This window comes from Diadema antillarum, unplaced genomic scaffold (assembly GCF_040938485.1).
Source record: "Diadema antillarum isolate AM-2024a unplaced genomic scaffold, OU_Dant_1.0 seq00000847_RagTag, whole genome shotgun sequence".
Taxonomy (NCBI): domain Eukaryota; kingdom Metazoa; phylum Echinodermata; class Echinoidea; order Diadematoida; family Diadematidae; genus Diadema; species Diadema antillarum.
The window spans coordinates 1,150,685-1,170,698 of NW_027271721.1; the positions used below are offsets into that span (position 1 = coordinate 1,150,685).

Below are 20,014 nucleotides of genomic sequence, written 5' to 3' on the forward strand. Positions count from 1 at the left end.
AGTCTATTGCCACTGTAGGAAATGACCTTGACGTGGCAACAACACATTATGATCATATCCTTACAACTGCTATTACTGGTACACAACATATTCTCCAAACACTAAGTTTTGAAAATACTTGATGCCACCAATTAGCTAACCAAAAATTTGGATTGGGCAGTCCCAGATTTATGGTGGTATTAAACAATTAGATGCTAGGTTGACTGGAATATTCATCATTAATGTAAATTGATACTACAGAAGACAATCATTCTAAATGTAAACTTGGTGATATTTTGCATAAGGTAAGGATGACCTCAAAAGTTTGCAATACTTCAGATGAAGAGAACTTACTGGTTGAGACGAGTTCCTTGTCCACCACCACGATGCTCCCAAGGTTGACCACCCTGAGCTTGCCCTGTGGAGTCACTGCAAAGTTCTCATACTGGAAGTCCCAGAGGAAGATGAGCCATTTGTCACTGGAGGAATAGAAGTCCTCCACCATCTGGAGGACTTTAATGGCCACGCCCACCCTGTCCTTCCAGGATGCAGGGAGGTAGGCAGCCAGTGGCGAACCGCTGGTCTCCGTCAGGATCACTCGGCCACACTCACCAAGGTATTCCGGGAAGTACGGCTGAAGTGATGGCACGGTTCTAAAAAACTGGACAGATGAAGAGGGACACATATTAGAGTATGAAAGACATATATTTGTAAGAGAGGAAAGAGAAAGACTTTGACCCCAAAGATGTGTTGATGTTGATGAAGATGGTGAAGATGATGATGATGATGAAGATGATGACAACTACAGCTAACAAACATGGCTGAGACAAGTCTCTGCTCTTATTTGAGTGAATTAATGTAACACTTATAAGTATTTATTCAACAATGCCTATCTACAAATGAAAACAAATAGAATTCTTCAAATATGAAGAATTTGGCAGTGTTTGAAAAAATATCTGCATCAATTCATGCTTAGCATCAATGTGTACCAGAAATGTCTGAAAGATAAGAGGATGTCATGTTTTTGATCCTTTCACTTTTCTTCTGCAAAAGCAGTCAAATCAGGGATGAAGTCTAGAACATCTGCAAACTTAAAGGAAAGCAGCTCTAAAGTTCCAATATAGTCTTGACTGAATTCAATGCACAGGTACAGGTACAGTGGAAAACAAGATGACAGAGGCTATATAGTTTGAGAAGACAGAAGAACCGTGGGCCTGTCTACCTTTAGTAAGGCTGGTTCAGGATCGACAGCCAATGTTGTGGCCAGGAAAGCCATCTCCATAGACTCCAGCCCAGATTTCCTCCTAGTCACTCCATACAGGTGCTTCATCAGCTCAAAGAAGTCTGGACTGGCGCAGGTGGTGGCACTGTACAAAAATCATCAGAACATTGCATTTCATTCTCATCTTGTGCTTATGACACTTGTCATAGAAATCAAACCAAGTACTGATATAACATTGCTGCTAAATGACTTTCCATTTCACTTAGTTATCTCCATGAATTTGAAAATAATTGAAGTGATAGGGATTCATCTATACGTGACGCTAATGCCAAAAAAAAAAGAAGGTTGTATTGGCATAACATGAGATTTTCAAATAGGGTCGGTCGGGCGGATTTGTTGTTGTTGTTGTTGTTGCTACCTGCATTTTACGTGTAAAACTCGTGCTCAGTAAACAGTTACAACTGCTGCATCGTATGTGCTGTGTTCATCTATTCTACAAATCATTTATGAGGCCGATATTACTCGAATTATACCCCTTCACAGAATTTAAAGATGTTGAAATCCCTATCCTGAATGTTTTCGCTTCATATTTTACTATTTTGACTTAGATAAGATAGATGCAAATTGACCCATATGTACGATCTTTTCATCGCACACGGCGATCTCTATTACAGTCCCACATATACAGATTCATGTAAGTTCTCCACACAAGAAACCTATGGCAAAACTGTGCACAATACATTGCAGTCTTAATGCTAAGTATACACTGTATAAATCTTGATAGAGTACGCGTCCGTGTTGGAAACAGATGACGTACTGATCAAGCGAGGCTATGCGAGGCGCTAGCGAGATCTCTCGGGAGCCACCTCGTACATCCGATATCCCCAGAGCTGTTTCCACTTCCGTTTTTTTTACGATCGCGATCGCAGTCAACAAGATACTTGATATCGATAGCAAAAAAATAATAAAAAAACATAGGGTCGGCGGAATTTTTAGGGTCAGGCGAGTTACGCCAATACAACAATTTTTTTTTTTTTTGCCTAACTTGCTGCTTGCCATCACTTTTATTGCACATTGAGGCACTGTAGGGATCTCATACAGATAGTGATCAGTGCAGCATCAAATGGGAGTTCCTTAAGTGAACAAGTAGTCAGGAAAAATCTTCAGTCATGGAGGTTGTTATCTTAGTTAGATGTTGATTTTTTTTTCATTTTCACTAGTAAAAATGGTGTGGTGTTTGTGAATACGTACCCCTAGTGAAGTTAAAAAAATACAATCACTTCAACAGAAATTAAAAAAACAACCTATTTTGAATCACTGCAGTGGCAGTCAATGAGAACGGAGTTGATAATTGCATATTAATGTGTAGCAAAAGCATATATTTCAGTGCATTAAGTTTTAACCAGGGCTGTACACTAACACATTTTTTTTTTCTATTGGTCCAACCTATCTGTTGGACCAGTAGGTGCGCAGTCTTTCCATCTTTTACTGGTCCATTCCTGAAAAGGTCACTGGTACGACAATGATTTTTACAGGTCAGGGACCATTGAACCGGTGCCAGAGCGTAGCATTGATCTAACACCTAACCTAACACCAAAACTCACGCATGGGACTTGCTTCAAATTCAAGTCCCACTCTTGTTTCATCTGATTCCACTATTCAATCACAACAAGCAATACAATACATACTATACATCATTTACAAGTATCAAACAAATCCTATACCAATCTATTACTTTTGGGATGAAAGATAAAATAAATTCTAACTTCTGAATTCAAAAAATTTTGAGTAAGATATCATTCTGAATCCTCAAGAGGGAATTGTGATGATAAACTGTGTTAAGTATAATTTCATTTTTTCTTTATGTTTGAATAATTCATAAACTGACCTCATCTGGAATGGGCCATTTAAGGCAAACATCCTAGCATCTAGCTAACATTCGAAAGATTGTTCCTTGCTTTAAAAAAACCCAAACCAAAACAAAACAAGACTTCAAATTGGGACACAATTTCGAGACCTGATGATATGAGCAGTGTTTAGGCCTACATTGTAGTCCCAAATCTCCAAGTACAAATTGCATGTGGACATTCAATCACAGCATACAAGTTTGTGTCAAACAAAATTCATGCTAATGGCGGCACAATGCCATGGAATGATTCAAGAATATTCATGACAAAGAAAGCTATGAGTAGAATTTTGAAAATGACCAACACGTCATGCTCACAGTTGACCTTTTCCCCTGAATTACAGCCATATAGTCATCGGAATATGGGCATTTTTTTTCTTTTTATTCACACAGGAGATTTCTAAAATTAGAGGTATGGATGAGGACTGTGTGGTAGCTACATAAGAAGCCACAGGATTCCACAGAGCCCACAGCGTACCTCTTGGAAGTATAAGATTTCGTGACTTCAACCACACAGCACCTGTGTGTAAGCCTCAGGCTAATCCTGCAGATGGCCCATGACACCATTTGCAGAATCCTTGCAGCTTCCCTAGGTGTGCCATTCCCCCATCGGATGAGAAATTTGAGGTACCCATATCATGTTTTATGTTTCACTCATCTTTAAGGATGGATAGGTTAAACAGTAACGATAACCTGAGGTATGTTTCCTGTGAGGACATAATGATATTATGGCGGTATATTGATCTATGCTTTTTACCAACTCTTTTACTCTCTATAAATGGAGGCCAACTACTTTGAAGTGAATATTTTTGCTGAACAGGAAAGGTTTGTATATTTGTTCTCAGTTTTCTATTTGCGCTTGAAATCCATTTATATGAAGTATTTTGAGGCCATCCTTCGGGTCTCTTGAAATCTTAACTGGAACATATGACCCTGAGCAAACATCTCCGTGCTCCACATATGGAGGTTGGAACCACCGCGATGCTTGACTTGTTTGCTGAACGTGATCAATCTATTTACCTAACAAGAGCTTCAACTTCAAGGTACACCTTTTTTTCCCCTTGTCAATCCATTGAGAAAATCCTGTTTGTGCATACCTCCATCACCCAATGACGGATATATTTCCGACACCTATATGAGCCATGATAATTTGCATGTACAGACTGACTGGACCCAGTCACACATTCCCAATGAAAATTTTCCCTTTTTTGACAGCTCTCACAATTAAAGTCTTTCCTGTTATTGTTTGCATAGCATGTGTCATTGGTAAAACAGTCCTTTAAAGATGATATTAAATTGATCTAGGCTTTGTGGTACCTGATCATCCTTCCATTTGCAGATTTTTTTTTTTTAATGTCTGCCTTACAATCTTTGTATCTTTCATCCAAAGATTCCCCGGAGCGGACACACAATAGGAGGCCTAGGAGTGTCCTTCCCTTAACCCTCAGTCCTTATTGTCTAGGTGAGATGTGACAGTGTGAGTACCAGGCATGATGTCAACCTTCACAACTATACAATATACCTTTAAGTCTAGAAATCAAACAGACCCATATTAGCATCCCGATAACCCCCCCCCCCTTTACAACAAATACACATGTGCGCATGATGTGCAAATATACCGAGACAAGGGCATTCAAAATAAACATCCACATCCTCTTCCCCTTTTAAGACCACACTGACTTGGATTTTACTTCCTTTTATAAGTGTGCATGCTTTCCCCTCTCTGCCCACAATGCTACATGAGGTCGAGACTCATTCATGACAGAGGGAAGACGAAACACTCTCCAAAATACAGATCAGCCACCTGTTCACAATGTGTAATCATCCTGGGGTTTTTTCCCCTCTCATTAGCAGCTAATGTTATATGAGAAAAACGTGAGGAAGGGTGGACAGATACAAAGTTGTGCAAGCGTAGCTGTCAAGCCTAATCAAGTTGCACAGAAAAGATATAAATCCGTGTATCTCAAATCTGGTAATGTGACTCATTTATTATAGCATCGAGAAGTACAACTCTCCTCTAGATGAAGTAGCCAGCTTACAAAATCACATATTTCTTCAAGCCAGGTGCAGAATTAAGGGCTCAAAGCAATGCTGTGATGTAGATTGAAGTGGTCCGTTTCTTCAAGAAATGTTCCCTGGCAGTTTCAATTTCAATTCCTAATCCAATCAGTCTTCTGTCACTTCAATAAAGCTGTGGTTTCAAGCCACTTCCAACAAAGGGTGAACTCTACCACGGCAATTGTTTTCTGCTTATTTCAACAGGTGAACAATGTCAAAATCTGAATGCACTAAACTTAAAGGACAAGTTCACTTTCATAGACATGTGGGTTGAGTAAATGCAGCAATATTAGTAGAACACATCAATGAGAGTTTGAGGAAAATCGGACAATCCGTTCAAAAGCTATGAATTTTTGAAGTTTCTGCTCAGTCACGGCTGGATGAGAAGACTACTATAGCTTGTGATGTCATGTGAGTACAACTATATAGAGAAAGTATAAAGAAAATTCAAGATATTCTCACTTTTCTCACATAATAAAAGAACACTCGACTTCTCTCTTTCAGAAGTCAGGGGGAATAATATTACCCCTAACATAAGTCAGTAACAAGTCGAGGAAATGTGCACTTTATTCAAAAAGTCAAGTTTTGTGAAATTCTCTTTTTATTCTCCTTATATCGTTGTACGCATGTGACATCATACACTGTAGTAGTCTTCTCCTCCAGCAGTGATTGTACTGATATCTTAAAAATTCATAACTTTTGAACGGATTGTCGGATTTTCCCCAAACTTTCACTGATGTATTCTACTAACATTCTTGCATTCACTCAACCCACATGTATATGAAGGTGAACTTGTCCTTTAATAGGGCTACTCCATATGTGTAGCCACTAGTTGTAGAGAGCACCTTTTAGTGACCCAGTTTCTGAATTCAGCTGGCCTGGAAATATGGTCTAACAAATTAAAGAGAAATTCACCTATCTAACATTAATGTGTGGCTTTACTGACTACTGAAGTATTAGAACATATCAGTGAATTTATGAGAAAAAGTATACAACAAAATCAACTGAAGATATTCTTTTCTTCTCTGCAAGCTGACTGACAGCTACGATTTACATTCTTGACCCCTGCAATTTCAACTTGTATCTTTTGCCATTTTCATGATGAATCCCTTTAAAGCTGTGTCTGAGCTTTGTCAGCTTCCTGGATTTCATGACCTGAATCACAATAGCAATGTTATTTTGGTCTAGAATACAAGAAAAACGAGAGAGAAAGGCAAAAAAAAATTCACGTTGAGTCACTGAAATATTTTGTTGATATTTCTCTGCTCTTTTACCTAGACTCCGTTTACAGTGAGTGAAAGGGCCGGGCTTGGCCGTGGCCGAGCCCGGCCTTCATTTTACTGTAAATGCGCAAAAGGCCAAATGCGGTACCAAAATCGGCCACGCATTTGGCCAAGCTCTGAAGGTAGTCTCGGCCGAGGCTTGGTGCGGGCTCGGCCCGCGTAATAATCGTTTGTTTACAAGCAGAATGCCAATACAACAAAATATTGAAAGGTTTGAATCAAAAGCTCGGGCAGAGCCCTGCATTGTAAAAGGACAGAATTGCGGGGCCAAGTACTGCAATTGAGGCCGGGCTCAGCCCAGCCCTGCACTGTAAATGGGGTCCTAGTTTACTATATTCCTCATGTTCCTACAGTAGCATGTCAAAGTTGAATCTGAGATTGATGGTCTTTATCATACTGTAAAACCAGAAATGTTCGTGCGCATTTCAATTTTGCTGATTTCGTGAGAACCATGATTCCTGATATTAAAATGTATGCGAAAGTTCTTGTTTACACTATATGCACTGAATGCCAGAAGCAAGGAGCAAAAGTTTCATGCCCTGAAAATGTCTTGGTTTATAGTAATGGTTTGCCTGTGGACTTAAACAATCAATGTCATTATAAAGAAGTAAGCTTACAGTGGTTACCTCAGCATGCAGAGGAATCATACGGTGGAAAGAATTGAACCTCTATCATTCTCACCATTGCAATGTTTTACACATAAATAGCATTATAATTTCTGTTCTCATTCATTTTTCTTATCTTAGAAAAAAATTGAGATGGATAGATGTTTTTCAAGGTGATGGTGATTGCAATAGTTAATGATTAGTCTGTGTCTACAGGTAAGAACGGATGGTTTTGAACCACTTTGCAGAAATCAATTTTCAAAAACTTTTAGTTTTGGACGTGCGTAAATTGGACTTGGAATCTGATACTTGCCACTCTTAAAAACAACACACAACAACAAACAAAGGAAGTTTGTATGAGTACAGAAACAACTGAAAGGTTAGAATCTACTTTTACTAAATTATGTGTGTGTCAATGATCACACAAAGTATATGCATTTTTGCTGCAATGGGTTCTGTGATATGCACCTTTTTAGGGCCTTATAATGCCATAAAGTAATAAAAGTGTTTCCCTCACACACACAAAAAAAGATGAAGTCCATATTTTGAGTTGTACTTGTGCAGTAGTATGAATTGTAATTGTACATATATATTTTTTCTTATTTCTGGACACAATCCTACTAAACAATGCTTTTTGATATATATCCATTTAGCTTAATGGAAATGAGGTAAAAATAACTAGGATCACAAAACAATGTCTAACATTCAAAACTAAAGATCACACAGTTACAGGGGCCAAGCCACCTTTTTGCTTGACTGCAGCAACTTGACAGTTCAAACAAGACTTTGTAAAGATGGTTAAATTTGAGACACCATTCAAAGGAACAGAAAAGAGAAAAATAAATGGTTGAGGATGGGGTTTCGATGCAGGCATCCATTATTCAGTTTACAATAACCTACCTAGCAAAACCATATAAAATGGGTTGAGGAAAAAAGAAAAGAATCAGTCAATAGAAAATTTCATTGAAATGTTGTCAAATTCTTACCTTTGTGTGCCCCTTTCATCTTTTTTCATTTCTTTTCTTTCTTTCTTTTTTGTCTGGTGCCAGCAATGGCAGTAAGAGTTAGCCAAGTGCAAGGGCAGGGGACTATTATTCTTGGGATAGTGTTACAGTAGCACTTCAAAAGACGCCCTCCGACCAAAAACATCCCAAACTCCAAGGTCTGGTTTGCCTGGTCTTTTATGTTTGTGGTAGGGCGGTTCAGCCTGGGCGTCCTTTGGGTGCTATGGATATGTTTTTCATTTAAATTGGGGTGGGAGTTATGGTCTTTAAAGGAGCACACCAGTTTGACTGGGAATACCCTCAATGAAAACAACATTTCCTCGCCTCTGTCAATGGAAGCTACAGACACTACAAGGTTGGTTTAAATGTTTTTGAAACTTGGTGCAGTTTGTTTATAAGACAAACTAGCCATAAATGATTTCTGTGAAAGCACATTGACAGAACGATAAGAGTTATAACAAACTCAGATGAGTATTTAAACGAAAGCAAAAACAGCAAAGTAACGCCCCCTGGATGATTTCATGCAACTCTCTTGGTCATATAACTAAGAGAGCTCATCCCAGAATGCCACGATCTCTGCCAACATAAAAAAATCTGTGGATTTTGTTGTTTTTCTGAGTGATGTGTGCACATCAGAGTCTCATGTCCAATTAAAATGTAAATAAAGTACAATTCCTTGAAATGATGCATAAAGATGGGAGAACTTTGAGAAAATAAGTTGACAAATTTGCAACTTTTCACACAAAGGAAGGAATGCTTGTTTCTCCTAGTAAGACATTCCCTTTAAAGGATGGAGCATTTAAGTATTGCTTGTTGCATATGTGTCTTATAATCGGACATGACAAGCCTGTAGACAAGTTAAGAAAAGCATTGCCAAAAGTGTGGATGTAGGCTAGAAGGAGGCACATGTTGTTGGAGAAAATGTTTCAAAACAGGATTTTAAAGGGTACGGCAGAACATTTTTCTCTTCCTTTTGTTGGGCAAATAATAAGAAGAGAAAATGTCCTGAAATGTTATTTCCGGTAACATCAAGACCCACCACATTTATAGGCATGACATCATTCATGCATGTACAGTGGTAGTCATTAGAGCTATGCTGGTAGAATCCACCCTAATCCTTGTTTTCCAGGATTTGATTTGACATATTAATCCTTCTCCAGGGGTGCCTTCAATTGCCTTGAATTGGCCCTGAGTCAAAGCTTTAGTCACTGGCACTGTTTCTTCCTAGTTGCCATGGTGATGAAAGCACCAATTTCGGCTTAAATCTCCTTGTTTGGACATTTCTAGCATTATTACTCTCTAAAAAAGATCAAGTGAAAATATTCACTCTTAAAGGAGTGAATACAAAAAAAAGAGTGAATTTAGAGTGAAATTGGAGTGAATTTTGAGTGAAAATGTTCATTTTACGAGTGATCCCTGAGGTCACTCCTAAATGAGTGAAAATGAACATTTTCACTCAAAATTCACTCTAAATTCACTCTTTTTGGTATTCACTCCTTAAAGAGTGAATATTTTCACTCAATTTTTTTTAGAGAGTACAATGAAGCAGATAATGTGCCCATCCAAAGTTACCGGCAGGAGCAATTAAATGCAATTTGCATGAACCTTTCAGAGTTTGGAAAGATCCCTTTCAGTTGCTCCAGTGAAAGTGGCATCAGTGGAGTTTTAAGCGATAGCAGTAAGCTTGGCACCTGGCAAAAAATGTTAAGATTCTTTTCAGTCCAGGAACACATTTCCTGAACCTCAAGGAATATTCCCAGGATAATGGAGAAATAAAAAGAATTGGGCCATGCCAACAGAACATATGAAAGATGTAGGTTTCCACTAATATCCACTGGCAAATAGAAACTGGTTTCCATTAGGTTTATCACAAAAACAGTGATACATAACTTGGTCTACATCTGGTGCAGATGTAGAAGAGAAAATCTTGGCAGAGGCATAAAGCAGACCTACAGGAAACATAAGGCAGGTGTCCACCCCTTCCGTGCAGCTGCTTTTGGAGCATGCTAGAGTAACATGATGGGAGTGGGTTTGGGGGTGGGGTCAGATAGTGGAGGGGTTGATGATTTTTTTTTTTTTTTTAAACCTGTGTAGACAGGTTATATGAAAATGAAAGTTACATGCTCAGATCTCGTGGCTTGTAACATAGCAAAGATTTAGAGACACTGTCTGAAGACTTAGCAAAGAATGGTAAATGACATGTGCAGATGAAACTATTGAATTACTGGATATTCAATAATAATGAACATATTGAATGTATAAAGCTGATGCTGTCAACTGACATGGGACTAGGAATGATTTTTGCCCATTTTATGTTATATCTATGCAATTCTTTTGATATCAATTTGACAGTGCCTTTTAAGTAATGAATAGAACTATTCAGGTAGGTCCTACTACATCTATGTTGATGGTAGTACATTCACTCTTTCATGTGTTTCTCCTTTTCATTATCATGATTATGCTCATCATTACCATTAACATCATTATACTTAATATTTGGATTCCCATGTAGTTGTCATCAATAATAACATCATCATTTTTATCACAGAGATAACAAAATAATGCTCACTTTTCCCCCACAGCCCTACAGCAAACTTTGGCAAATCATCCATCCCCATGGTGCATCATTGCTGTTATATCATTCACAGCGAGGGCAGAGAGAAACTGTCATCCCAAGAACTTTTAACAGATCATCATCGCTTCAAGTTCAACAGCCTGGGTGATGCTGTGCTATCAATACGATCTGAGTGCAAATGGCATATGCCCCCCCCCCCAAAAAAAAAAGAAGAGAGCAGAGAATACCTTGATTCAACTCTAGCAAGTGCACTACTCGAGTATATGGAGGGGGGGGGGGGGGGGCAATGGGAGGCCAAGAGCTGGTGAAAGGAAGCAAAGAGGCCAAGGGTCTGAAATTAATGTCAAAACCAGAGAGAGCCGCTCTACAAAGTCATTTGTCATCACATCCAATTCTCATCACAGAGGATGCACCCTCCAACAGATGCTGTTCATGATGACTGTGAGCCTCCCATTTTTTTTTTCTCTCTCATTTTTCTTCCCTGAGAGGCTGTGCTCCAATTTGGTTTCATACTTCTGATTGAATTTCAGCATCTCTTCCGTAAATGTACTTTGCAGACGAAGATGGATGTGATTAAAGATCTGGGCTAAGGCTTAGCCAACACTTTTTTTTTCACGTTTGGTTTCCTTCAGTTTGAGAAAAAATAATATCATTCAAATGCTGCTATTGATCATATTTCTCTAGTGTCTGAGACTGGAGAGTTGAACATGAAAAAATGAACATGAAAAAATGAAAATGATCGCTCAAAGAAGGAGAGAATGATGGTAAGAATCTCTGAAAGACAGGAAGAGTCTAAATTTGTAGATTCTATAACTGAGATCAGGGCCCCATTTCATAAAACTTGTTATCAGTGACAACTGCTTCATTTCTGTGACAAATTTGCTCTTCGCCAACCAGTTGCAGGGATTTCAGTAGCTTATAACAACTATGACAACTTGTCACTGACAACAAGTTTTATGAAACGGGATCCAGATTGTGATGATCTTGTCATCATTTCATCATGATGTTTTCATATACGTGAAAAAAAAGGGCTAAAAGTTCATCAGTGCTCTCAAGTAGTAATACATCCATTCTGGGGGCAATTCTACAACACTTTTGGTTACTGTACTCATGCATGAATGCTCATGTTTGTTTGTACAATCAAATAGTAATTTGCATCATGCCTGTCCACAGCAGTGATTTGTGGACAGAAGGGTGTTGAAACACACATCCATCCAACATATTTTGTTTTTGTTTTTTTTGCTTCTTTTACAGTTAAAGGCATAATTTACCATTTGCAGATGAAACAACAATAGTTATAAAATGTGATTTAGGGATACAAACAACCAATGTAAAAATTTGAAGCAGTATAATTGAAGTATTGTTAAATATACAAAATGTGAAAAATAGTTGTAATAAAAATGTCTAAAGACTAAACCATCTACAGTTATGGTTTAATGAGAAAAATAGTGTTACCTCCTTATTCATATTTTAGGCTTTATTGCAGAAATTTTATATAGGATTTTTTTTTGCAGGTAGGATGTTTTGTGATACAACTGACCTACACTACATGCATCATAAGTGACATCTCGAACATTTTTTGAATCACTGCTCCCAAAGGTAAACAGGACCTTTAAACTATAATGATTGTGTTTTTAAGAACTTAGATGCAGCCAAGCTTGATTGATACACTAGCCTATATCACATTACAAGCACAGACCCAAGTTTGAGGGGAGAGGGACGAAGACAAAGAAAACTTGCTCTGTCAGACCACAGAACCTGGTATCTATTGTAATGGTCAATTGGTCAAGATAGCCAACGGCCATAACCTTTCTGCACCAAGATTAATCAAGACTGGATTTCAGGTCAGTGGACCCCTTTTCTCATCAAAATCTCATTTCATGAATCATTTCATTCATCGCTGTAAAGGGTTAGAGGAAGTTCAGATTGTGCTTGTGAAAATTCAAGCAGGGGAAACACTCCCTAGAAATGATATTGAACTGTTCACTGGATTATTCTTAAGGGAAAATGGAGATATCATATTTTTATTTTCATTTATTTATTCATTTATTTATTTTTTTTTTTGCTGCCAGTTTCATTGTGACACTGTCCAGTTCTCTAGTCTGATAAATCACTAAAAACCCAATACATTTTGAGAGAATTCTCTTTCATTTTTTTCTCATTATTCTACCACAATATCATGATGTCACTGCTTTTAACTAGAGAAAAAAATAATCTCCTTAAAAGAATGCAAATGCAAAACAGCTGTAGCTAACCAGAATTTCTCCAAAAGGAAAATAAAGTCTCATTCAGCATCTGAAACAAGGTAGTCATGCACTAACAGTGATAGTGACAGTTTTGAGGTCATCGCAGCATTACATCAACATGTTTTAGTATCATTAACAGATGTGAAATAATGTGTATAGATTAGACATAAATTAGAGATAAATTCTTTGCCAAAGTGATGATCACAAGATTTTTTCTCCCTGTAAAAGAGATGAGGAAATGTGTGAGGCTGTGCAATCAAACAGCAATTTGAGAACAAAATCACATCAAGACTCGGGAGACTAAACAACTGCTCCTTCAAAGAGCAACGTTTTCTCGTAAAAACAAAGCGAAACAAATCCTATAAACGTGGGAGTTCTTCAACAGCATTGGAGCACAAAGTGAGCTCTTCCTCCTGCACTAATTGGTGATGAATTGTTAGGAAATTACTCCCATCATTCGGGGAAAGAGAGGGAATTAGAGCAGCTCATTCAGCGAAGGCCACGACAGCCCCCAAATAATGAATAATGACATGGCAGGGCAGATCCCTGGATCATACCTTGGTTTTTACTTTAAAGGGGGACAGAGGAAGATGACAAGATTGAGGAACACAGAAAAAAATGATTTACTAGGAGGAAGAGGGATGGGAGGGAAAGGAAGTGAGTTGAGGCAGACGCAATCTTGGCTTGATTTCACTCTGAACTCTACCTTATTTTGGTTTGACTTTCCCCACTTATTATCAGAAAGAAGGGAAAATCTTGTGACATTAAAGTATTTCATAGAGATTAAAGTTAATGTGTTGAAGTTCAGAGAATATTGAAGAACACTTGTATGGATTAAATCCCTTTTTATGTCATTTTGCCATCTACGGACCAAATGGAAAGCCAGGGGTCTGTACTACCATGGGATGCAAATTCAAACTATTTTACAAAAGTGTAAAAATAGTAAAAAATGAGGTCAGTAAAGATTAAAGGTACAATATATATTCTTACTCTCCAGGACTTTCTGAACTGTGCCGATGTTCAATACTGATGAATTCACTCCTTCACTGTATCTATAAAAATGATGCCCCCCTCCCCCCCCCCCCCAAAAAAAAAACACCCTACTTCCACAAACTAGAAAAACAGGTAAATATGTAGGAACACACACAACATAGATTTTCCTGATACGCTAGGAAAATAAAAAAGAAGGACAAAGAAAGAATAAAGAATTAAGGGAGGGGTGGTTAAGGGGGCACTGTAATTTTGAAGCTGCATTTAATCCCTGGACCCCACGCATGAAAGATGCCGTCAACACTGGTATTGACCTAATCGGTGAATAGATGTAGCTCGAGATTCTAGTCTCTGGAGTATGGAAATAAGGCTATCAATGTATCATGCCAAAGGGAGGGAGGAGGGAGGGAGAAGAGATGCAGAACAAAAGGAAACAGACAGACAGACTGACAGACACAGAGACAAACAGATGAATGAACAGCCGCAGACATAGCATGCAATCAGAGACAAAAAATGCCCGATGAAATGTGTGGGTGTGTGAGAAAAGCAGAGAAAGTTAGGCAGACAGGAAAACAGAATGCCATGGGAAGAATGTGAAAGGGCAGTTTCATGGCCAAAATGATGTGAAGAATGTTAGTTGAGGAGCTGTTGAAGGGATGGAACAAAATATACAGGCTCTCGCTCATGAAGTATGATGTGGTAAAGCTATCGCGATGAAAAACAAAACAAAAAAATATCTGGGAATATGAAATAGGGGTGCTGCAGGATTTGACATAGTAATAGCTGATTGACTTTCAGGACAGTTGAGAGAAAATATATCTTGAGGTATACAGTGAGATAGCATGAAATATACTAAGCTAAAAGAACTTATCTATTACTACATTGAAAGTAAGAGAAAAAAGGAAAAGATACAGAGATGAGAAGTAGATCCTCAAGGCCAGACACAGTAGACGTACTAAAATAACTGTAAGGGTGCTAATTGATAATTGATGGACTGGAAATGAAACATCTCATCACAAGTAAGCGGTCTTCCCAATCTGACTGAGGTGATGCTGTCATTTTCCCCTGAAGAGGAAACATCATCCACCTGTCCTCCAATCAATAAAGAAATAATAGTTTAGTCTTGGGAGCTTCATACATCCTGCCTGGAGGATCCTCTCTCTCCTGTGAGGCACTAACAGACAGGATACCTCACTCAACTGGTTCTCGGCACGGCATGTGATTCCGCTATCACCTCAAGTATCTCTGGATGTAATTCCTTTTTCTTTTCTTTTTTTTTTGGGGGGGGAGGGAGGGGGTCACTTTTGTGCTTTACAACTGATTTGATGTGATTTGATTTAATTTGATATTGATGTAAAGTAATTGAATTTAATTTGATATGTGATTTGATTTATGATTTCATATTTTATTTCATTTGACCTGGTATGATCTCACTGGATATTGATAAGATTATATTAGACCAGATGAAATGATATAAAATTAGACTGAATTAGATTAGATTTGAAATAAAGCATATGTAGCAAATTTCATATTAAGTACTATGATTCCAACTTCTGGAGAGTAACACAAGTAATACAGCAATAATGTAAACAAATGACTTTATCTTTAAACTGATTGCACAATTGAGTGTTCTACATTTCTCTGTCACTTGGAAAAAGCAAATTGTTACCTATGAAAATATAGGCCAGAGACTATCCAAGAACAACCCTGAGGTCATACACATAAGCTTCTAATATTTACGTACCAATTTATTCATATATTACACCAACTTGCCAATAAATACGCACACAAAGGGGAAAAAGCATTTGGAAAATTCCTCCATTTTCTTATTATATAAAAAAGAGCTCTTTTTAAAAGACAATGGAATGACATCATTCTGTGGGAGGATTCCAACAAAGTTTGGCTCACATCTAATGGAAAAAAGAAACAAAATGTGACTTTTTGAGAAGACAAAGAGAGGGGAAGCATTTTTATTTGCTGTGAATACTCCCAAACTTCTTGGCATCATTAATTCATGCACTAAACAGCAGGAGACAGGCGAGAAATGTTTGACCAAAATGTCCTTCATAAAGTCAGGTGTGCATAGATGACTTCATCCTAAAATATGTTACATAACTGAACCTATTTTGGCTCGCAGCCATGCAATCTACTGAATTGGTCCAGGTTCTAGAAAAAGAACTACAAATGTAGGCACAAAATTCATTTCCTGTTCCTCAAAACAGTTGCAGCCAAAAGATGAACGAGTCACACTTTTAGCAGCTACTTCTGTATTGATATCAATCTTCAATGCGGCACATGGAAAAGTTACTGCCAAGGAGAAAAAGACATCATGCATATTTATTGGGTTTGCAAGTAATCCCCAAGGATGCAGTAAACATGTCAAAATCAAGTTCCTTCAAAAGGCACCGACACGTTTCACACAGAGTCTCTAGAGAGAGAGAGACAAAGGGAAAGGGAAGTGGGGGGGGGGGAGAACATAACTGTAAAACATTCTGGAAGATGAAAGCATGGTATCCGCCATGTCTGTCACTATTAAAACAATAGAGATGCATGATGTTGTATTTCATCTGATTCTCTTGGGTCGAACTCCATGCTGCTTCACTTTCTGGTGATTGCAGTTTGAAATGAAAACGTATGTTTCATACATTCTTCTTTACTGAAATGAAGCTGTAATGATGGCCAACATAGCCATAGGCACTAGCAGTTCTGCATGTTCTGGGAATATATTTCCTCTGCATACCAAACACAAGCATGAACAAAAATATTTGCAAAGTACACAATTAACTACCCAGGAATGTATATTTTATACTTTCTATATATAAACTGTGCCTGAAGCTCAACAACAACAACAAAGAAAAGGAATAAGAAACAGTAGGTCAGTAGTGATAGTACAGAGGAAAATCAAAGACTGGAAAAGAAGGATGAAGAACAAAACTTAAAAAAAGAAAAAACCCATCCCAAATATTGAAAGCATATATGGGGAAAGGGATGCTGAATATACTTTGGCCTTTGGTACAAATGAATGGTAAAGATGGTGGTATCTGATAAGATAATGGTTGATGAGAGGTAGATCAAAGTTGGGGACAGATCTCACAGGAAAATGAATTTAATGGAACATCAATCACACTCCAGAGTGGTTTCAAACCCTTCACCCCTGACCCTCTTGAACTTCATCAGTTAAAGTGGCAGCCCTCTGGAAAACTTGATCCTAGACCCTTGAAACCTATATCTGGACCTTAAACGCTAGACCCTGTCCCCTTCTGAAAAAAAAAAAAAATCCAGTGTTGTGTAAGGAAGAGATGTTCTCATTCTCATTGAATGCATTTAATGACTGTCAAAGATTACAAGAGGGACACAAGCAATAGGCAGAAGCAGAGGCTCAGACTTAGCTGCCTTTCAACCAGGAAGGTCGTTTTTTATTTTTATCCTTTTTAATTGCAACTGATTGACAAATTGCCCTACATCAACATAAATAAGCAATGAACTGATCAGCGTTTAGTAGAAGCAATGATAAAAAATCATGGGCATACATACTCGCACAGGTCCATGATTTTTTATCATGGCTTCTGATAAATACTGATCAATTCATTGCTTATCTATGTTGATGTAGGGCAATTCGTTGATCAGTTGCAATAAAAAAGACACACACACAAATCCACACACACACACACACACAAAATCAAGTTTTATTAATTTGAACAAGATCATTATTGGCTTACATGTTCAGAAAAGACATTCCTAACATTATGTAAAGAAATATATATGTTTATATATGTATTTGTCCTAATGAATGGGATATGTGCATTATTTAATGAACAACACTTTATGAAGGAAGATATAATATTTTTGTTGTTGTTGCATAAATGTTCTGCCAGGAATCTATTTCTCTGTCAAAGTCCCCTCCTGCATTTAGACTGCCGATGACTCAGATGGCTATTTTTCAAGTATATGCATCCTGAATGGTTCATTTATGCTGGGTATTGAATGTATAGAAGTAGAGTCCGAACGATTGCCAGGATCAAATTCTGCATACCTGATTCACAGATGCTGTCCAAGGATGTTTTATAAAGTTGCAATAATTCCAGCAAATGAACATGATAAACAGGAAGCATCATTTAAGTCACGAGAGTTTTCCTAATTTAACCACTTCATGACATTGATACTGAATACAAAACTACCAAAATATTCTTTGCCCAGCACACTCTAAGTCTTCACGAGTAACTAGAATTAAATCACCATTAAGGAAGAAGTACCTTAAAAGCCTTAAAATAGCAAGTGGATAGCAACTTGTTCCCATGATAAAACTCACAATCAATCATTACAATAGTTTCACTGAGCGAGTACTCTTGCTTGAACCCCGATATGCATAAAGTCATAATGAACCTATTAAGATGGAGACTGAGAGTTAATCATCTGCTAACTAGTAGACCATAGATCTCTACATCGGTATGCTGATGAGAGCAAAAACAAAACAAAACAAACAAAACAAAACAAAACAGAATACAACAAAAATAAAACAAAACAAAATGAAACAAGAACGTAAGTGCAACACATAATGGGCCTCCACTTGTCGTCCCCTACTGTTTTGATAATGACAATAAGCTATTGACAATATCGCTACAATGTATGTGACATGTTTCCTATGACTCTCAGTTAACAAATAATCACAACTTTCAAAAACCAAATGACTGTGAAACACAAGTATAAGACTGACCAGGCAAAGTCAAACCCATCTTGATCCAGGCCAGCAGAAGAAATCAACATATCACTTTTCCTTAAGGAATCAACATTGCGTGACATCAAATGAATTCTGCCTTCTTGGAAAACCTCATCCATAATGAACAACCCTCTCCCATAAAAACATTTTTGTTTGCGACCAACTACCCTGTTTTGCATGTGGGCGCCTCTGCCATCAGAATCTCATAATAATTCACAGTGAACACGAAGAAAACATCTTTCATGTGTAATCCAATGTGATATCTACGGCAAAAAGTCTTGAAAGAACATTAAACTTCCCTTGGGATAAAGAAGGGACTTGTTTTCATTAAAATCTTAATAAGATCTTCTACGCCTGTCTGAGTGTTACATCTTGTGCCAGAAATACTTTGTGTAAGATCCATCACTCAGTCCTACCCGCCACCAAAACAGGAAGTGATTTTGCGCTTCCAGTTACAACACTGAATAATTACTCCCCTTATGTTGCGAAGTGTTGAAAGGGAACGCTCTCCAAGGGAAGCTAAAAAAAAAAAAAGATGACTGCACTGAAAAACTTACTGACTACCCTTAATAAATGCACATCAACAAATTGCCATTCCTATACCAAATCTTACTTTTGATAATTCAGAAAGAATGAAGTTTTAATTTGCATTCCCCTCCCCCAGTTAATTTTTTTGCCATTTTTTGGGGGGTTAAGAATGGCTTCCACATTCATTTCAAACTTGGTAAAATTCCAACCTTATTCTGACACAGTACAAGTTTTGAATTACGCAAAGAAATGTTGTTTTAATCACTGCATTATGTTAATGTCATACTGATATTCCTTGTGAATGATTAACAATGCAAACAACATGAATAAAAAAGGACTGGTATTCAAAAGTTTATGTTTCATTTAGAACAGTGGCATCACCTTCGCCTGAACGGTTGTTTAACATTTCTGGGATGATGAATATTGAAAAAAGCAACAAATAGCATGATGATTACGAAGGCATAGGAGTAAGAAAAATGCACTCGATAAGTTTATAGTTCACCTACTTTCAATCTATTGTTCACCTACTTTCAATCTATTGTTCACAAACAGAATAAGATTGCCATACATCAAACGAAGCATATATTGATTGGTTACTTCTATGTAATACTTCAGATATCAGAAGTTCAATCAAGAATATGCTTCTATCATTCCATCAATAGAACTTTCCCACAGATAAAGAGAAGTGTGACAATTCAACTTTGACACTTGATTTGTCCCTCAGTGACATGCCTTCTGGCCTGTAGTTCAATGACAAACAAATAATCAATGCTGCCCCAATCCACGTGTTATCAATCACACAGATGAAGGTCAGTTTTGCTTGGGTTTCACCTGAATACTCTTAAATAAACTTAACTCAAAGAGAACCACTAACCATTGAGCCTAGGGCTGATATGATTCT

The 20,014-nt window shown here is 37.7% G+C and overlaps 1 protein-coding gene across 1 annotated transcript in view; it reads right to left on the reverse strand.

The window, feature by feature from the left end:
* LOC139740345 (divergent protein kinase domain 2A-like) overlaps positions 1-20,014 on the reverse strand; it is a 62,892-nt gene that overhangs the window by 26,403 nt on the left and 16,475 nt on the right. The window contains exons 2-3 of the mRNA XM_071650939.1: positions 1,202-1,346; positions 334-640 (exon numbers count right to left, since the gene is read on the reverse strand). Coding sequence (XP_071507040.1) covers positions 334-640; positions 1,202-1,346 — 452 coding nt within the window. The remainder of the gene's footprint in view (positions 1-333; positions 641-1,201; positions 1,347-20,014) is intronic.